The sequence below is a fragment of the Aethalodelphis obliquidens genome, unplaced genomic scaffold (genome assembly GCF_003676395.1).
Source record: "Aethalodelphis obliquidens isolate GAN/ISIS:26980383/991018 unplaced genomic scaffold, ASM367639v1 scaffold64, whole genome shotgun sequence".
NCBI lineage: Eukaryota > Metazoa > Chordata > Mammalia > Artiodactyla > Delphinidae > Aethalodelphis > Aethalodelphis obliquidens.
This window is the reverse complement of record NW_020838008.1, coordinates 11,159,322-11,177,626: the sequence shown is the minus strand read 5'-3', so window position 1 is coordinate 11,177,626 and position 18,305 is coordinate 11,159,322. Positions and strand designations below refer to the sequence as shown.

At 38.2% G+C, this 18,305-nt stretch overlaps 1 protein-coding gene across 1 annotated transcript in view; it reads right to left on the bottom strand.

The window, feature by feature from the left end:
* Positions 1 to 1,117: 1,117 nt before the first annotated feature.
* The window catches only part of LOC113610638 (translation initiation factor IF-2-like), a 37,578-nt gene continuing 20,390 nt past the window's right edge, over positions 1,118 to 18,305 (bottom strand). The window contains exon 3 of the mRNA XM_027088948.1: positions 1,118 to 2,820. Within this exon, the coding sequence (XP_026944749.1) occupies positions 2,727 to 2,820 (94 nt within the window). The 3' untranslated portion in view covers positions 1,118 to 2,726. The remainder of the gene's footprint in view (positions 2,821 to 18,305) is intronic.

Here is an 18,305-nt window from a genome sequence, read left to right as displayed (position 1 = left end):
ATGTTTCTATATCCCAAGTTTTGTTTTTCCCCCCATGATCACTTAAAATAAAAAAGAAGGTTCAGGTGTTTAGCAAATTACTGTAAAATGCATTAAGATGTGGAGGATTGATTGAAGTGACCTCAGGGTTCATTTCCATTATGGATCCAGCCATCAGTGGTACTGAGGTCAAGGGGTAGTAGATATCTCTCTCAATGGATGTAGATGAGGGTAAAATGGAGGTCTGAAAAAGGCAGAAGCAGCCCAAACAAACTCACGAAACACGTTTTTAGAACAAAGTTATAGGTTAAAAAAGTATTAAATAACAGCAGTTCCTAGAATAGACTGAATGTCCCAGCCTATTGACTCTGCACAGATTTTCTTTACTAGCAAGATAAAGAATGAATAAGGTGATGTGGATCTCTGTTTTTAGCTACAGCTATTGTGTGGGTTCTTAAAAGTTTTCATGGGCAATATTAGCTTACATAATGACCCTTCAGGGCTGGTGTTCTATGCATTTATTTCTGGCTGATAACTTCAAGAATTCAAAGAATAAAACAAGGTGATGAATACACAAACCATCAAGATTGAGATGATAAATCTGTAGAACTTCAGATTAGGAAAGCAGCATAATATTGCTTAAGGTACTTACCATACTGAATTTTAAATGATGTCTCTAAACTAATCATCCTCAGGTATCAATGGAACTTTTATAAGACTTGTAGACTAAAACTGCCATACTTTGTGCTATGTATTTTTGTTAAATTCACAGTTCAGATTAATAATACTCTGAGGCAAGACAAAAATGTATAATACACAGTTTCTGGATGTTATAATACCATGAGCAACAATAAATGGGTCATGGGCTTTCCTGGTGGCGCAGTGGTTAAGAATCCACCTGCCAGTGCAGGGGACACAGGCTCAAGCCCTGGTCCCGGAAGACCCCACAAGCCACAGAGCAACTAAGTCCGTGCGCCACAACTACCAAGCCTGTGCTCTAGAGCCCGCGAGCCACAACTACTGAGCCCACGTACCACAACTACTGAAGCCAGCGTGCCTAGAGCCCATGCTCCGCAACAAGAGAAGCCATTGCAACAAAAAGGCCACACACCACAAAGAAGAGTAGCCCCCGCTCGCCACAACTAGAGAAAGCCCACGCACAGCAATGAAGACCCAACGCAGCCAAAAATAAATAAATTTATAAAAAAATAAATAAGTCATGAGTAGTGACTGTTATTTCTTGGAAAAGCATCAAAATTAAAATAAAATTTAGTTTATTAAAAGCAAAACGTTTCACTAAAACTTCAATGCTTAAAAAACATGATCAGCAAACAGTATTTGTTAAATATTTTGATTCTGTAAAGTGAATCTGTAAAAGTTGCTTTTAAAAGAGATCTACAGACAACGAGCAACTCTAGAAATAAAAGAAGACAGAGGAGTAAGAACCAACCCAGAGAGAAGAATTTGAGATATTGGACAATTAATTCCTTGGCCTTTTGAGATCTCTGTGTCTTAACAAAGAATTCCACATGTGCTATAGTTCTGGCAACGCAGTTCCACACATTCCATGGCTGATTACCTGTTTCTAGCTAAAGAAAAGTTAACTTTTTTTCCTTGGTAGTAAAATAAAATTTGTTGGGTGTCTACTACTACTACACATACCTCAGAAATTTAAGACACTAACTTAGACACAAAGTAAGAATTATCTGGCTAAAATATCTCATTTCTTAGTCTCAAGAATCCTGAGGGTTTAGTAGTAGTATCCTCATTTTGCACTTGAGAAAAACTGTAGCTCAAAGGTTAAATGACTGTCCGAGAACACACCATAGGTAATACCGGTGGTGAGATTCGAACATAAGTTTTATTCTGAAACCCATGCTTTTCTCACCATGATTTGCTGAGCTCCATGAGTCTGTGGACCCAATGATCTATATAGTCATCCCTTGGTATATGTGGGGGATTGATTCCAAAAGTCCCCATGGATACCAAAATCCATGGATGCTCAAGTCCCTTATATAAAATGGTGTAGTATAGCTGGCTCTCTGCATCTGCATGCTCAACAAACTTTGGATCAAATTTCAGTCTGAATACAGAGGACTGACTGTATTTTGGGACTGTTTTAAAGAGTTAGGTTTGCAGGCCCAGAACGGTTTTACCAAAACCATTCAAAATGGGAAGAGACTGACATCTCTCCAGCATAATAAAATCAGGGTGGAGTCTCAAAAATATGCATGAAGGGACTACTATGTGTCAGGCTCTGGGGATACTGTGGTTGGTCAAGACACAAGGTCCCTAACTTCCAAGGGGCTTACATTCTAACGAGGGAGATCAAGATACTCAACAAGCCAACACATGTGTTTCAGATGGTGACCAATGTTTTGAAAACATATGGCAGGGTACAGGCATGAAGGGTGACTATGGTATGTGACAGCTGTTTTAAAGAGTGGTCAAGGAAGGCTTCCCTGAGGAGGAGATGTCCTTGCTAAGACCCAAATGAAGAGAAAGAGGCAGGAACATCCTGGATGTGTTCAAGGATCAGCCAGAAAGGCAGTGCGGCTAAAATGAAGTGACTCAGAGTATGGCAGGAGAGGTCAGGGAGGTGAGAGGTGCCATGTAATGGAAACCCACATCCAAGAAAGGGTACACATCCGGAGCAATGCGTGGAGGAGCGGCACGCAGGTGGCGATGGCTGCTGTCAGACAAGAGAGGTGGCAGTATGCTGGCATAGCAGGCTCTCAGTTCAACAGCTATGCCAGCATCTTGCCTCCTCTCCAGTTCCAAGTTACAGGGGCAGCACCATGCCTCTTCGATGTTTTACTTTTCCAGAATCTTCCCTTCCACCTGAGGGAGGGAAAACACACTCATTAATTGAAAATGCAAACTGGTTTCTGAACATTACAACACAATCTTCTTAGAGCATCCAATTCTGAAGATGTAGTTAAGCACAGGAAGGTTGTGGCTAGTTTCTTTTTTTCATGGCCTTTGATCTAAAATGAGTCCTGAGAATGTTTACCGACTGCTTGTGAAACGACGGAGGGAAAATGCTGACAAAAATTTTAAGTCAGTAAAGTTTGAAGTTGATGACAGTTAATTATAGGTTATTACCACTATATTCACAGTCCACGGTACATCCCAGTAACTCTCAGTACAGTTTTATTTTTACTCTAATAACTCTCTTGGTCAATTTCTGCCACTCAGATGTACTCAAACAATAACGAACTGTCACCCTGCAATGTGTAGTTCACTGCTTTATGTGCTCTTAAAAATAGTGCCCCTTTGAGCCAGTTAACTCCCAGCTGGGAACTTAATCCACAAGAACATTTGCAAAAGCACCAGTATCATGTCCAAAGATGCTCACTGAAACACTGTTTGTAACAGCCAAAGAACTAGAAACAACCTGAATGTCCATCAGTATGATTGATATTGGCTAAATTATGATTATAAGTTATGATATAGTCTCACAATAAAGTACTTTCTCATTCTTACAAAGCATTATGGCAAAAGAATAATGACACGGTGTATGAGAACTTTTGTGTCAGTGAAAAAGTATGTATAATCATACACATATCCTGGGGTGCACATATAAATTTTTTCTTGAAGGGTACATGAGTGATTTATTATTTTAAATAATGGTTTATTATTTTAAAAGTAATTGGATGACAGGATTATACATTATTTTTGTTTTCCTCTTTATATACATTTCTAATAAAAATACTAACAAATATTACTTATAAAAAATGAACCTAAGATATACCCACATAAACATAAAACATTTCCCTGCATAGTGCTACCAAGGTACAGATAAGAAAGAATCACTTTCATTTATACTTGACTAATATCAATTGCATTTGCCAGAAACAAAAGTTCACTGTTCCCTAAGCCTGGAGCTAGGCATATACAGACACATTCACTTATACATGTGCAGTATGCGGCACACATTTCTAGTGGGAGGACAGGAGGTAATGAGGGTTCTATTGCACAAGACCCTGTAAACATTGTCCTGGAGCTAGAGAACTGGTGGAAGAGGTACTAATTGACTTCCTAGAGTACAATTCAACTTGATCATGATCTATTAATGTAAAGGTATTTAGGAATTTTTGGTTCATTTTTGGTTCATCAAGTACAGAACATTAGTTCAAAATTAATGGTAAATACAATACAGCTTAGGTTACAAAATGCACCACTGAATTAAGAAGATTTAATTAAATCAAATTTCTTCCAAAAGTTTAGTCTTTTTAAAATATTCCTAATATTCATAATTGAGAGGAAGATGTAGATTGCCATCATTTTGGAAGGAAGAGACTACATATTTGAAAACAATAATTCCTTGTGACTTTTTCAGATCCATTTTGCATATGCAAAAGAAAACTGAATGCTAGCAACTATCTGATTTACCAGTCAGATGCAGTAGATACAGCAGATACCTGAGAAGTCATACAGGCTATTTTAAATGAAGATCACTTAAAGGGAAAAGCTAGGATAATGCAATAACCTGCCCCATGTTCCTCTTCCTTATTTACTTGCATTTTTAAAAAATAAGATGAAACTTACTTTTGTAAGTTATCAAATAATTGTTCAATTTATAATTTAAAAGTCTAGAACAAGATCATGCCCTTCCCCTATTAAAGAAGTTGTTGCTGTTAAAACTTGGGTCCTTTTGTTAATTTCTCTGATGTATTCAGGGAAGATGGCTTCCATCAGACACTGGTAAAATGCACCTCCTCACCACATACACCTCAGACAAATTTCTTGCAAAAATACAGCCTAACCATGAATTATGTTACAACTGGAAAGCAAAAAAATATTATGGGTACCTGATTATAGCCTTTGGCAGTTAAGGTTAAACTTTGAAAAATACTGTCAATGAAATGCCCTGGAGAGAATGCAGCGCCTATTTATAATGTTTTTCCTAAAAGAAAAATAAAAATTTTTTTTTTCTTCTTTTTTGTGGTACGTGGGCCTCTCACTGTTGTGGCCTCTCCTGTTGCGGAGCACAGGCTCCGGACACGCAGGCTCAGCGGCCATGGCTCACGGGCCCAGCTGCTCCGCAGCATGTGGGATCTTCCTGGGCCGGGGCACGAACCCGTGTCCCCTGCATTGGCAGGCAGACTCTCAACCCCTGCGTCACCAGGGAAGCCCTAAAAATAATTTTTAAAAACATCTCAAACCTACTAAACCTTTTTGTAGTAAAATTAACAAAATAAAGTTTAAATTATAGAACTTTCAAACTATTTTAACTAACTTTAAATTCATTTCAAATGAATAATCTGATTTCATTTTGTGAATAACTGATTTATAACCATTCTGGCAGCAAATCCAGCATGTCCCAGACATGAGTGGGACAGGAGGCAGTTAGCTATACCAGCCCCAGTTAGTACACAGATATAAAGAATGAGAACAACTCAATCACAGAAAAAAAGAAAAATGGTGTAACTAGAGCTGGAATACAATCTACTTTTTTTTCAGAGCTGGAATACAATCTACTTAACACTTCATTAAAAGACAAGTTTTCTAAAAGTGGCTGGAGGTAGGGGGCTGATTATGTACAAAGAGCTAGAATGTCCTATTTTTCAAGTACAGTATTATGGAAAAATTTGTGGTCCAATCAAGAACATAACTGTGGGGAAAAAATAACATTCACTGAATGTGTTGGTATTGCTTTTGGGAACAGACAATTTGACAGGATGTGCTTAAAGCTACTCCCCAACTGATAGAAGCCAGATGTGTGTCTGCCCTGCATCTGGGAGACTGCAAGAAAGAAAGGGGTATAGTTATACATATATATAATTATATATATATATTTATTTATAGAGTTATATATATTTAATTATATATAATTATATAAACCATATGGAAAAAATAAGACTATATAAATATATATTATACATTTTAATTTAGAAATATTAATAAAACACAACTATCTGTATCAGGCATCAAAAACAACCCCCCATGCTGCAACCACAAAATTAAAGATAAACTGGCAGAAAGGGTTGGGTTTTTATTCCTTGCCCTCCCCATTAGCCCCTGGCTTTCCTGCTGGAATATCTCATACTCCCCTCTGCCAGTCCAATGTCCACCTCCCCACACACACATATACTGTGGCACCTACCAGGCTTGTTCTCCCTCAAAGAACTCCATTCCCCCAAATTACAGTCCTCTATCCATTCTAAACTGCCTTTCCTCTTTGCATAAGTTCTCTGTGGGAATGAGAAAGAAGAAATCTATCCCTTCATTATAGGAATTTAAGACAAACTGCAAATGGTTCAAAGGCTTAAGCCTTCAAGGGGACCTGACTTCTTTAGGAGATGAGTATTATACAAAATTAATTTTTAATGAGAAGATACAGAAGATGGTTTTAATAGGGGGATCACTATCCTACAACTTCCTGCCTAAAATAGGCCAAGATTAAATCATTTACCATTTTCCCAAATTCATGTAAAGGCAGTGAGAAAGGAAGGTGGGTGGGAAGAACCAATTCTCTTGAGAAAATGGTATGTACTTCTACATTTTTTCCCCTTTTTAACCCTCAGAAAGGTGGTTGCAGTGGGTATTACTATCCTCTTAATTATCTCAAGTAAACAGACGAAAGTTAACCTACCAATAATTCCATTACTTTAACATTTGTTGGCATCTATTATATGCCAAACATTGTGCTGAAGACAGGTCTCCGTCCATAGTGAGTTACCCAAGTTGGGGGAGGGGTAAACCCTTAACACATTATATGTCTCAACTTACTTTGGTAAGTCCTATGATCAGTTATGCACAAAGTGTATTAAGAGAAAACAGCATTGTGATGGATTACAATTTACGGCCTCAATTCTCCCTGTATTCGCATTCTGGCCATGTAACTTTGCAGTACCCATTCTGACTCTGGAGTTATTAGCTGTGTAATTCACTTTAGTCAACTTGTTACGTTAGCAAGACAGGATGCAAGCAGAGCTTAAAAAGCACTGTGAGACTGTGCTTGCCTGCTCTTTCCTGAGCCTTAGCCATCACTACGAGAACACACCTAGACTACTCTACTGAAAAATAAGACACATAGTGCAAAGCGTCCCTGGTCGTCCTAGCCAAGGCCAGCCTAGATCAGTCAATAGCCTGCCCTGACACGTGAGCATGCCTAACCAAGATGAACAGAGCTGCTTAGCTGACCACCCCAACGTGTAAGCAAATAAACACTTCCGCCGAACTCCTTTGGATTTTTTTTCTGGTTGTTTGCTATGCAGCATTATTACTTGACAATAAGTGACATAAATAATGATTAAGACTATGTGCTCTGGATTTAGGCGGACAGGGTCAAAATTATCCTGAGAGCAGTGTAGGCCATGTTTGTTCAAGCCATCCATTTCACTAAAGTCATAGCGAAGTCAACAGACACCCAAGTTCCTTCCAGCACTCTGCTGGTAAATTGTAGGATTTCAGTGAATATTAATAAATGAGTAAACTTTGATCAACTACTGTTTTGCTAGATGGTGGGTTCCTTGAGGATAGGAGGCAAGTCTCATTTATCTCTGCATCCCCAGGACACAACGTGATACAAGGCCTTCAGCAGAAAGGTCAGTCAGTATTTGTTGAATAAGAGAATAGTAAGGATTTGGGTTATTTTATCAAATCAATGGGAAGCTGTCAAAGAGCTGTAAGGAAGCAACATGAGAAGCTTTGTGTTTTTAAAAACACAATTTTTTTCCTAAGTTTCAACACTTTTTATCTCTTTATTTTTAAGACTTGTGATGTGGCAAGATGACTCTGGCTGCTCTTTAGTAGTGAATGGACAAAGGGGCCAGAACGGATTAACAGAGACCAGCTGGCAGCCACGAAGGTTGTCCAGTCAGAGATGGTATCAGCTTGGATTAGAAGAAAAAAGAACACAGATTCTAGATATATTTGGGAGGCACAATAGAAAAAACTTGCTTGAGGGCTTAAGGAAATAGAAGAACCAAGAAAAAAACCCAGTTTCCTGGTCTATGCTCCTGGATGGGCAGCGGTGACTTTCACTGAAATAGGGAACTCTGAAAGAGGACAAATATTTTAAAAATGTAGACTCCTAATTAGAGAGATCTTGAGTTAATCCCAGTATAAAGCCACCATCTGGAAATTCAATTTAAAGAATCTGTGGTATCAATTTACTTCAAGATTGATGTTCCTTGAACAGTAAATTGTAACCTGTTGCACTAGAAAAGTTCATCTGCCTTATGTGGCCAAAGTGATCTGAAGGAAAGTCATGCTGGGTCTTGGTTAGAGGACAAAATACAACCCTGCTGTGGAAACTTCTTGAACTATATTAAACCTTTAAAGGAAATTAAGCTTAAGGAAGAAAAGAGTGTATGTGACACATTTGAAATCAGTTTTAGAGACTAAGGGTGAATCCTTTCCTGCTTAACTAACTTTCCATGGACCTAAAAATTGAACTAGACTTTACAGCACTCCATAAACACAAAGTATGCACTCTTACTTTGCTCCCTTTCATTCATCTTAAACTCCATATTCCTAGAATTTCATTTAATGCAATTATTTTAAAAAATCTAATTGTTTAAGGTCATGATTCAATTATCCTTTTGAATACTGCTATTGCCACCATACTGTGGTCTATACCAGTGTAAAAGCATTGGCTTGATTTGGTAACTGGCATCTTTTCCTAAAGATTTTAGTTCTTAATCAAGCCCTTAAAACATGTCCTTTATTAAATTAAAATGTTTATTTTACAATAGGGTCATTACTTCATTTGAGTATGAGTCATTCTATTTTCTCTTGATTTCAGGGCCATGGACTGCCACCCCAATCCTAGCTAGTTACCTAAGATTGTGTGCTGTTGGCCTTAAAGGGGTTATGAGAGACTGGGGATAGAACCATGCAAACCTATCAACACTTCTAGAAAGAGACCAGAGCATTCTGATGGTGGGTGAGCAATATTTTCATGTGTGAAAATGTAGAGAAGGTGGAGCTGTTGTGAGTCACACATGAGGTGAGTGACTTACCAGTAATATATGATACCTCTGAAAGCCCAGCCAAGGGGACCCTTTAACCACTGGATAGCCATCACCCTTGAAGATCTGGTATAGTGCATACCTTAAAAAACAAAATCTTATAAAAATATTGAATCACTATGCTGTACACCTGAAACTAATATACTATTGTAAATCAACTATACTTCAATAAAAAATCTTTATAATGGTTGAGTTTCCCATTAAATTCATATCCTAGATCCTCCAAAGCCTTAACCAAAGGGAGGATGAATTTAGAATTTATTAAGTGTCGAACACTTTACATCTATTCTGTGATTAAATCCTAACTCCAAACTGAAGAGTTGTTGAGGAAAATTATCTCCATTTTGTGCATGAGGAAACTAAACCTCAGAAAGGTTAAGTAACTAGTTAATAATCACATTGCTAGTAAATGTTACAGGCAGAATCAGCATGTCTTCCCCCATACACTGTATCTGTGCTCGCATACTGAATTCTAGCTTCACCAGCTTTATTTCCTACTTAACAACATGGCTCTCCCTTTGCAGCTAGATTCATCTCACCATCTCCATAGCATGCCAGATCCACCCCCAGATCCACTGTGTTCACACCATTTCTTCTGTCCCTGAAATATTCTTCTAAATGATTTTTCTGCTTCATGATTCCAAAAGGATCCATCCAAAAGGAAGCATTCTGAACTCAAAAAATTATCCACCAAGTTGATTCACAGCAAATCTATAAAGGACTCAGTCTTCTTCTTTATCAGTAATCTTTTGGACACCGTCTAAACATAATAAAAATATAAAACATGCTAGATGTTTACCTGTGAGCCAACTAGCACCAAATTCAGACATAAAGAACACATTACAGGGGAATTGTCCAAGTAATCCAAAAACCAAAGGCTCTCAAATATCTCCATCACCTGTAAGTGGTGGAGAATGCTTAGCCTTAGAATGCTAAGTCTCCAGCCCTTTGCAAGTGTTGTTCCCTAAAGCCTATTAACCCCCTCCTAACACGCCCCTTGGTCTCCCTAGAAAACCAGGATTCATCTTCAAGACTGCTCAGGTAGTGTCTTGCTGCTGTTGCTGCTGCTGCTGTTAAATGCCCTATTCTAACAAAGGAACAGACTGAGGAATGCTAAGTTATATTTACTGGAGGCTGTTTTTTTGTTTTATTTTGTTTTTTAATGGTCCCTTGCAGGTAATTTTGGTGCTACTGGAAGGCACATTGACAAACTGGGCCCAATCCGTGTATACTTTTGCTCAAATTAAAATCCAATGCCCTAAACCGCGAATGATGATGGGGCAGTTTTCAGACCCAGAGATTACCAAGGCTCCAAGAAGAGCTGGATTCCAGAAGGGGACTTTAGGAAGGAATATGGCCTGACTACGTCAAGGAGACTGGAGTAAAGGTCACAGTGCACAGGCTGCAAGTAACCTGGGGTAGGAGGTGGCGAGGTGGACGGCCTGTAGGAGAGAAAAGCAGTGACAGCAACAACAATGCTTACCATTTGTTTCTACTCTGTGCGGATACCATGCTAGGCTTTCATATACGTTACTGGACTATTTCCAATCCTCCCAAAAGTCCTGCAAGGTCACACCATCATTTCTATTTTATTCTCTTTATAGAGAATGTGCAAAATTGATGCTTTATAACACAACTCTGATTCATAAAAAGGAGTTCTGCTTTGTTTAAGAACAAAATACCAGCTTTTCCTTTGCAGCTTTTCCAGCTGTGCTACCCTTTCACTAAATATATCTCCAAGTTCTTGTCTAGGGCTAAAATTTTCATTTTAATACCTGCCAAGGGAAGATAAATATTAATAGATGTTAAACAAGAATCAGAGTAAATGTGTGTATTTTTAGATATTTCCTCTAAACAACTTGAGCTGCTCTGGAAATACTTATTAAAGTGTATAAATCATCTTCCTAGTAAATGCTTACAAAAAACTCAAATAAGCTCAAGGAAAAAAAGAGAAAAAATGGAGAACAAAAGAAAACCTGGAGAACCAAAGACACAAGACCAGCTTCAGTGAGGAGGAGGCAAGTCCAAACAGTAATGAACTTGGCAGTGCAATGAAGAGGCTGCCCTCTGGGCCACAGAAGCAACATCATACTTAAACTGTCATCACTAGCCTTTTATGCTACTCTTTCTGCCAGCTTTTGGTAATCTGATACAACCACAGGAAAAAGTGCTTATCCCCCCAGATAGTGAGGAAGCCCCTGCCCTTGAGATTTTTGTTTTTCATAGGACTGGGTATATATTACTACAAATATGTTTATCTTTTATTACAATGAAGATCCATTTACATATTCCTAATTATGTTTCTGCTAATATTGACAGGAATTATATTTTACTAAAAGACCTACGTCTTGATTACTGACGTCAGCCTGAGAATGTTCACTCAAAAATGCAAGAAACACAAAATCAAAATTTCATTTCCTGATGACAGTCATTAATTAGTATGTAGCGTTCTAAGGCAAATAAACACGTTACACTTTTAAGACAATTATAAGAAGAGTCTTTGCCTTATTAATTTACAATTAGCTTTCTCTCCTACAGACATAACTTGTGCTGGGATTTTAGCAAGATAAAATACTTAAAAAGGAATGGAGAATGCTTTAACTAGATAATTTCAACTTTGGTTCTATCATGTTTGATATCCAGAAGAAAATGCAAACTATTCCATTTACTGTATTGCAAAGTATCTGCTACTGCAAGGACGATGACATTTTAAAGACCTGAAACAAAGAATTAGGCTGGATTGTTCTGAGAAGAAGCAAATAGGAGACAAGGCACTTTTCAAACACAATGGGATGGTTAGAACAGACCCAGGGACACATGGATTTCAAAAAAAGTTAGTAAAAAGAAAATGTAAAACAAAAAAACACAACTCATTATGCTTCATTTAAAATATTACATAGTGAATCATTAAAATGTCTTCATATAATAAATTATAGAGTTTCACATTTAAACCTTCATATTTATTGAAAGAGAGAAATGTACATTTTTAGAAATACTATTCTATTTAAATTATGCCTTAGAAATCCTACTAAAAATGTACTCTGAAACCCCAAAGTTAGCAGAAGGAAAGAAACCATAAAGATCAGATCAGAAATAAATGAAAAAGAACTGAAGGAAACGATAGCAAAGATCAATAAAACTAAAAGCTGGTTCTTTGAAAGGATAAACAAAATTGATAAACCATTAGCCAGACTCATCAAGAAAAAAAGGGAGAAGACTCAAATCAATAGAATTAGAAATGAAAAAGGAGAAGTAACAACTGACACTGCAGAAATACAAAAGATCATGAGAGATTACTACAAGCAACTCTATGCCAATAAAATGGACAACCTGGAAGAAATGGACAAATTCTTAGAAAGGCACAACCTGCCAAGACTGAATCAGGAAGAAATAGAAAATATGAACAGACCAATCACAAGCACTGAAATTGAAACTGTGATTTAAAATCTTCCAACAAACAAAAGCCCAGGACCACAGAGTTCCACAGGCTAATTCTATCAAACATTTAGAGAAGAGCTAACACCTATCCTTCTCAAACTCTTCCAAAATATAGCAGAGGGAGGAACACTCCCAAACTCATTCTACGAGGCCACCATCACCCTGATACCAAAACCAGACAAGGATGTCACAAAGAAAGAAAACTACAGGCCAATATCACTGATGAACATAGATGCAAAAATCCTCAACAAAATACTAGCAAACAGAATCCAACAGCACATTAAAAGGATCATACACCATGATCAAGTGGGGTTTATTCCAGGAATGCAAGGATTCTTCAATATATGCAAATCAATCAACGTGATACACCATATTAACAAATTGAAGGAGAAAAACCATATGATCATCTCAAGAGATGCAGAGAAAGCTTCTGACAAAATTCAACACCCATTTATGATAAAAACCCTGCAGAAAGTAGGCATAGAGGAAACTTTCCTCAACATAATAAAGGCCATATATGACAAACCCACAGCCAACATCGTCCTCAATGGTGAAAAACTGAAATCATTTCCACTAAGATCAGGAACAAGACAAGGTTGCCCACTCTCACCACTCTTATTCAACACAGTTTTGGAAGTTTTAGCCACAGCAATCAGAGAAGAAAAGGAAATAAAAGGAATCCAAATCAGAAAAGAAGAAGTAAAGCTGTCACTGTTTGCAGATGACATGATACTATACATAGAGAATCCTAAAGATGCTACCAGAAAACTACTAGAGCTAATCAATGAATTTGGTAAAGTAGCAGGATACAAAATTAATGCACAGAAATTTCTGGCATTCCTATCACTAATGATGGAAAATCTGAAAGTGAAATTAAGGAAACACTCCCATTTACCATTGCAACAAAAAGAATAAAATATCTAGGAATAAACCTACCTAAGCAGACAAAAGACCTGTATGCAGAAAATTATAAGACACTGATGAAAGAAATTAAAGATGATACAAATAGATGGAGAGATATACCATGTTCTTGGATTGGAAGAATCAACATTGTGTAAATCACTCTACTATCCAAAGCAATCTTACAGATTCAATGCAGTCCCTATCAAACTACCAATGGCATTTTTCACAGAACTAGAACAAAAAATTTCACAAATTGTATGGAAACACAAAAGACCCTGAATAGCGAAAGCAATCTTGAGAATGAAAAACGGAGCTGGAGGAATCAGGCTCCCTGACTTCAGACTATACTACAAAGCTACAGTAATCAAGACAGTATGGTACTGGCACAAAAACACAAATATAGATCAATGGAACAGGATAGAAAGCCCAGAGATAAACCCACGCACATATGGTCACCTTATCTTTGATAAAGGAGGCAGGAATGTACAGTGGGGAAAGGACAGCCTCTTCAATAAGTGGTGCTGGGAAAACTGGACAGCTACATGTAAAAGTATGAGATTAGATCACTCCCTAACACCATACACAAAAATAAGCTCAAAATGGATTAAAGAGCTAAATGTAAGGCCAGAAACTATCAAACTCTTAGAGGAAAACATAGGCAGAACACTCTATGACATAAATCACAGCAAGATCTTTTTGACCCACCTCCGAGATAAATGGAAATAAAAACAAAAATAAACAAATGGGACCTAATGAAACTTCAAAGCTTTTGCACAGCAAAGGAAACCATAAACAAGACCAAAAGACAACCCTCAGAATGGGAGAAAACATTTGCAAATGAAGCGACTGACAAAGGATTAATCTCCAAAATTTATAAGCAGCTCATGCAGCTCAATAACAAAAAAACAAACAACCCAATCCAAAAATGGGCAGAAGACCTAAATAGACACTTCTCCAAAGAAGATATACAGACTTCCAACAAACACATGAAAGAATGCTCAACATCATTAATCATGAGAAATGCAAATCAAAACTACAATGAGATATAATCTCACACCAGTCAGAATGGCCATCATCAAAAAATCTAGAAACAATAAATGCTGGAGAGGGTGTGGAAAAAGGAAACACTCTTGCATGGCTGGTGGGAATATGAATTGATACAGCCACGATGGAGAACAGTACGGAGGTTCCTTAAAAAACTACAAATAGAACTACCATATGACCCAGCAATCCCACTACTGGGCATATACCCTGAGAAAACCATAATTCAAAAAGAGTCATGTACCAAAATATTCATTGCAGCACTATTTACAATAGCCAGGAGATGAAAGCAACCTAAGTGTCCATCATTGGATGAATGGATAAAGAAGATGTGGCACATATATACAATGGAATATTACTCAGCCATAAAAAGAAACGCAATTGAGTTATTTGTAGTGACGTGGATGGACCTAGAGTCTGTCATACAGAGTGAAGCAAGTCAGAAAGAGAAAAACAAATTACCGTATGCTAACACATATATATGGAATCTAAGAAAAAAAAAAGGTCATGAAGAACCTAGGGGTAAGATGGGAATAAAGACACAGACCTACTAGAGAATGGACTTGAGGATACGGGGAGTGGGAAGGATAAGCTGTGACAAAGTAAGAGAGTGGCATGGTCATATATACACTACCAAACGTAAAATAGATAGCTAGTGGGAAGCAGCCGCATAGCACAGGGAGATCAGCTCGGTGCTTTGTGACCACCTAGAGGGGTGGGATAGGGAGGATGGGAGGGAGGGAGACGCAAGAGGGAGGAGATATGGGAACATATGTATATGTATAACTGAGTCACTCTGTTATAAAGCAGAAACTAACACACCATTGTAAAGCAATTATACTCCAATAAAGATGTAAAAATAAAAAAATTTACTCTGTAACTTAAGGTGATTCTTGTGATCCATTTCAGAAACATTAAAAACACAAGCACTCTAATTAAAATGTATATTTTCCCCAGTAAACTTAAATGTTAAGAACTACATTTATTTTTCATATATGGTAACCAGTTAAAAGTGTTTATAATGGAATATCAATGGATAAATCCTGGGAAAATACAACTCTTCATCTGCAATCACATTTTGAAAGCACAGATATTTGCTTCTCTATCGAGTTTTACTACTCAGTTTATTTTTGACTTACAAAATGTCTTAAAAGCAGCAGAGCAATTTTGTCCCAACTTCCACATCAGAAGATCAGATTCCAATCTTCTTCCAGATAAGAAACTAACTTTTCACTTCCTCCACATTTCATGATCACCTGGGGGTTAAGGTGAAACTCTTGAGGGTACAAACTACAGCCTGGGGTTGGAGCTAAGCAAACTCTTCTCCTTTCTGGGAATTCTAGTGCTTTCAGAGTTTCCAGCACAACAGGGTTCTCAAGCCCTTGCAGTTCACTAGAATCCTTTTACTTACTCCTGGACCTCACAGCACAGTGAATAAATCAGAATCTCTAGAAATGGGGCCTGAGCATTGGCATGTTTATAAAAGCTCCCCACATGATTATCATGTGCAAGCAGGGTAGAGAACCACAGATAGAAGGCTTTAAGACAGATGGATGGTTACATCATGGTCAGCTTAACAAGCTGGTGAACCAATAATGTTGAGTGGAGAAAAAATGAGGGGAAGCCTCCATGATGAATTGATAATGACCAGAGAAAGCTCTATCTGTAGGTACATGAGGATGGAGCCAATAGCCAGAGATTGTTAAGTCCTGGGCAAGCTGTGTGACTTTAGGCAAATCCTCTAAGTCCCCTGGAGTGCAGAATTGGAGGAGAAGGCAGAGTGGAAGATTCACCAGTCTTAACCACAGCTGTTTTGTCTGTTTTCTATGTTTTGCTTCTGCAGGATTCTGTGGCTAAGAACAGCATGAACACGGCTGATCCACATGTCCTCTAAGGTCTCTTCTGAGGTAATTTTACAACATCCCGGGTAACATAAATACGAGGAATTGGCTTACTGGCCCAGCATAAGTTAAGAATAAAAAAGAATTTAAGATAGTCACAGTGATGCTTCTATTCTCTGTGGTCCTACACCCACTCTTCCCCACAGATCAACTCTGTGGGCAGGAGGAGTTTATCCAAGATGCTCCCCCATCCTCACTGGCCTTCCCTCTCCCAGCATCTCCCAGGTACACAATATCTCTGTGATTTTCCCCTCCCACCATTGCACCAGATTGCACTCTTTTATGAGTCAATTCAGATTATCTGTAAAGTAAATGTAATCAACTCATGCCCAGATTATAGCCTACATTTGAGGCCCTAAAACATCACTTTTTCTGGAGACAAATTTTCACTGTGGAATAAAGAGGCTATACGTGTTCCAGCTGTCTTCTGGGTTTACCTCTCCAAATCAGCTCTCCACCCTGCTCTCTGCCCTGGGAGGCAGACCTGTGACAGACTATATAAACAATTCCCCAGTCCTCTGACTTCCTGCTGGTGACAGCACTGAGGAGTCCTGATAGGAGATCAGAGGAAAGAGAGGGAAACTGGAATATAAATTCCCTGGGCTTGCTCCCTGTGGGGCTGTGCCCCTCAGCCCAAAGTCATAGGTCCACTCAAAGTGGCCCTCTTGCAGGTTCCAGTTATTCCCACCCCTCACCTTCTTGTCTAGGAGTGCAAACCATCTCTGTTCTTAGAAGCCCTTCTTACTCTGCCCCCTCTGTTTTAAATAGTTCCTTTATTGAACCCAACAAGAATTGTCATAATTTGAGTGATCTGTTTCCTGATAGGCTCCTGACATATTTGTTGGCCAAAGATTTTCACTTTTAGATTTTTCAAGAAATAATGAGAGATGTATGCAAAGATTCAGGGGTATCATTAACTATTTTGAAGAGATATACCAGAGTCAGGACTGATCAGAATGAGTGTCACTTGTGTCCTAGAGGCCTGCTACTGTGCCACACCAGGCATTAAATTAGATCATGAGGAGTCTAGGAGGGGTAGAGAGAGGGGACTCAGGATCGTTGGGGTAGTGACTACTTTCCAGTCAGTATGTAAATATTCCAGTATTTTAGCAAGTATAGCCAAACCAGCTGAAGGTTAGTGAATCCTGTATATAATGCTGTTCATTGCAGAATGATTTATGATAGGAAACAAACAGAAAAACTTAAAGAAAAAACGGAGTACAGTAAAAAAAAGAAGTTGCTACAATACATTTTAAACTGAATCGTAAAGCCCTTTTGGAGATTTTGGTGAGCATTTTCACTTCATCCCCTCTCAGTTAAGACTTATTGCTTAAGCTTTGTAGACCAGATTAAAGAACTGACACAGTTCGGCACCGGTGAGCTAACAACCAAGTGGAGAAGGTGGACAGACTGAAAAATAACACATCACTCTAACACAGGCAAGAACAGAAACAGCTAAAGATTTTAAAATACAGGGAAAGAGATGACTTTTGTTTGGAAGGAGGTCATGAAGAGCTTCACAGAGGAACTAATGACTGAGCAGGACTGTGAAGACTAACAATGGTTCAAAAAGCAGATAAGGCAGGATGGAACTTTTCTAGGAGAGAACAGTCCATGCAAATGATCTCAGGCATGAAACAGCCAGCAACTAAATGGAATTAGTTCTGCTTTCTCCTAAAATAGAAACTTGTAAGGATCTTGACTTTGAGGGGCATGGAGTAAGCATTTATGAAAAACATACTATATATCAAGGATTAGGCTAGTTCTGTTTTTTTTTCCCCCCAAACTGAGACCATATTACAAATAAGAAAACTAAGGCCCACAGAAGTAAGGGCTATTTTAGACATCTCTGGAATTACACCTTCACGGGTAGTTACTTTCTTTATATTATTCTTATGTTTATATGCAATCTTTTTTCCCTTGTTTTTATATTGTATTCTATCACTTGCTCTCATTACATGCAAAGGATTAAGATGTATTTATGGTGTCCAGGGTTTTGGATTTACCCACCAGAGCACTTCCTCATCGTAACAAGAATTAATTCACTGCTGATACCTGTCCA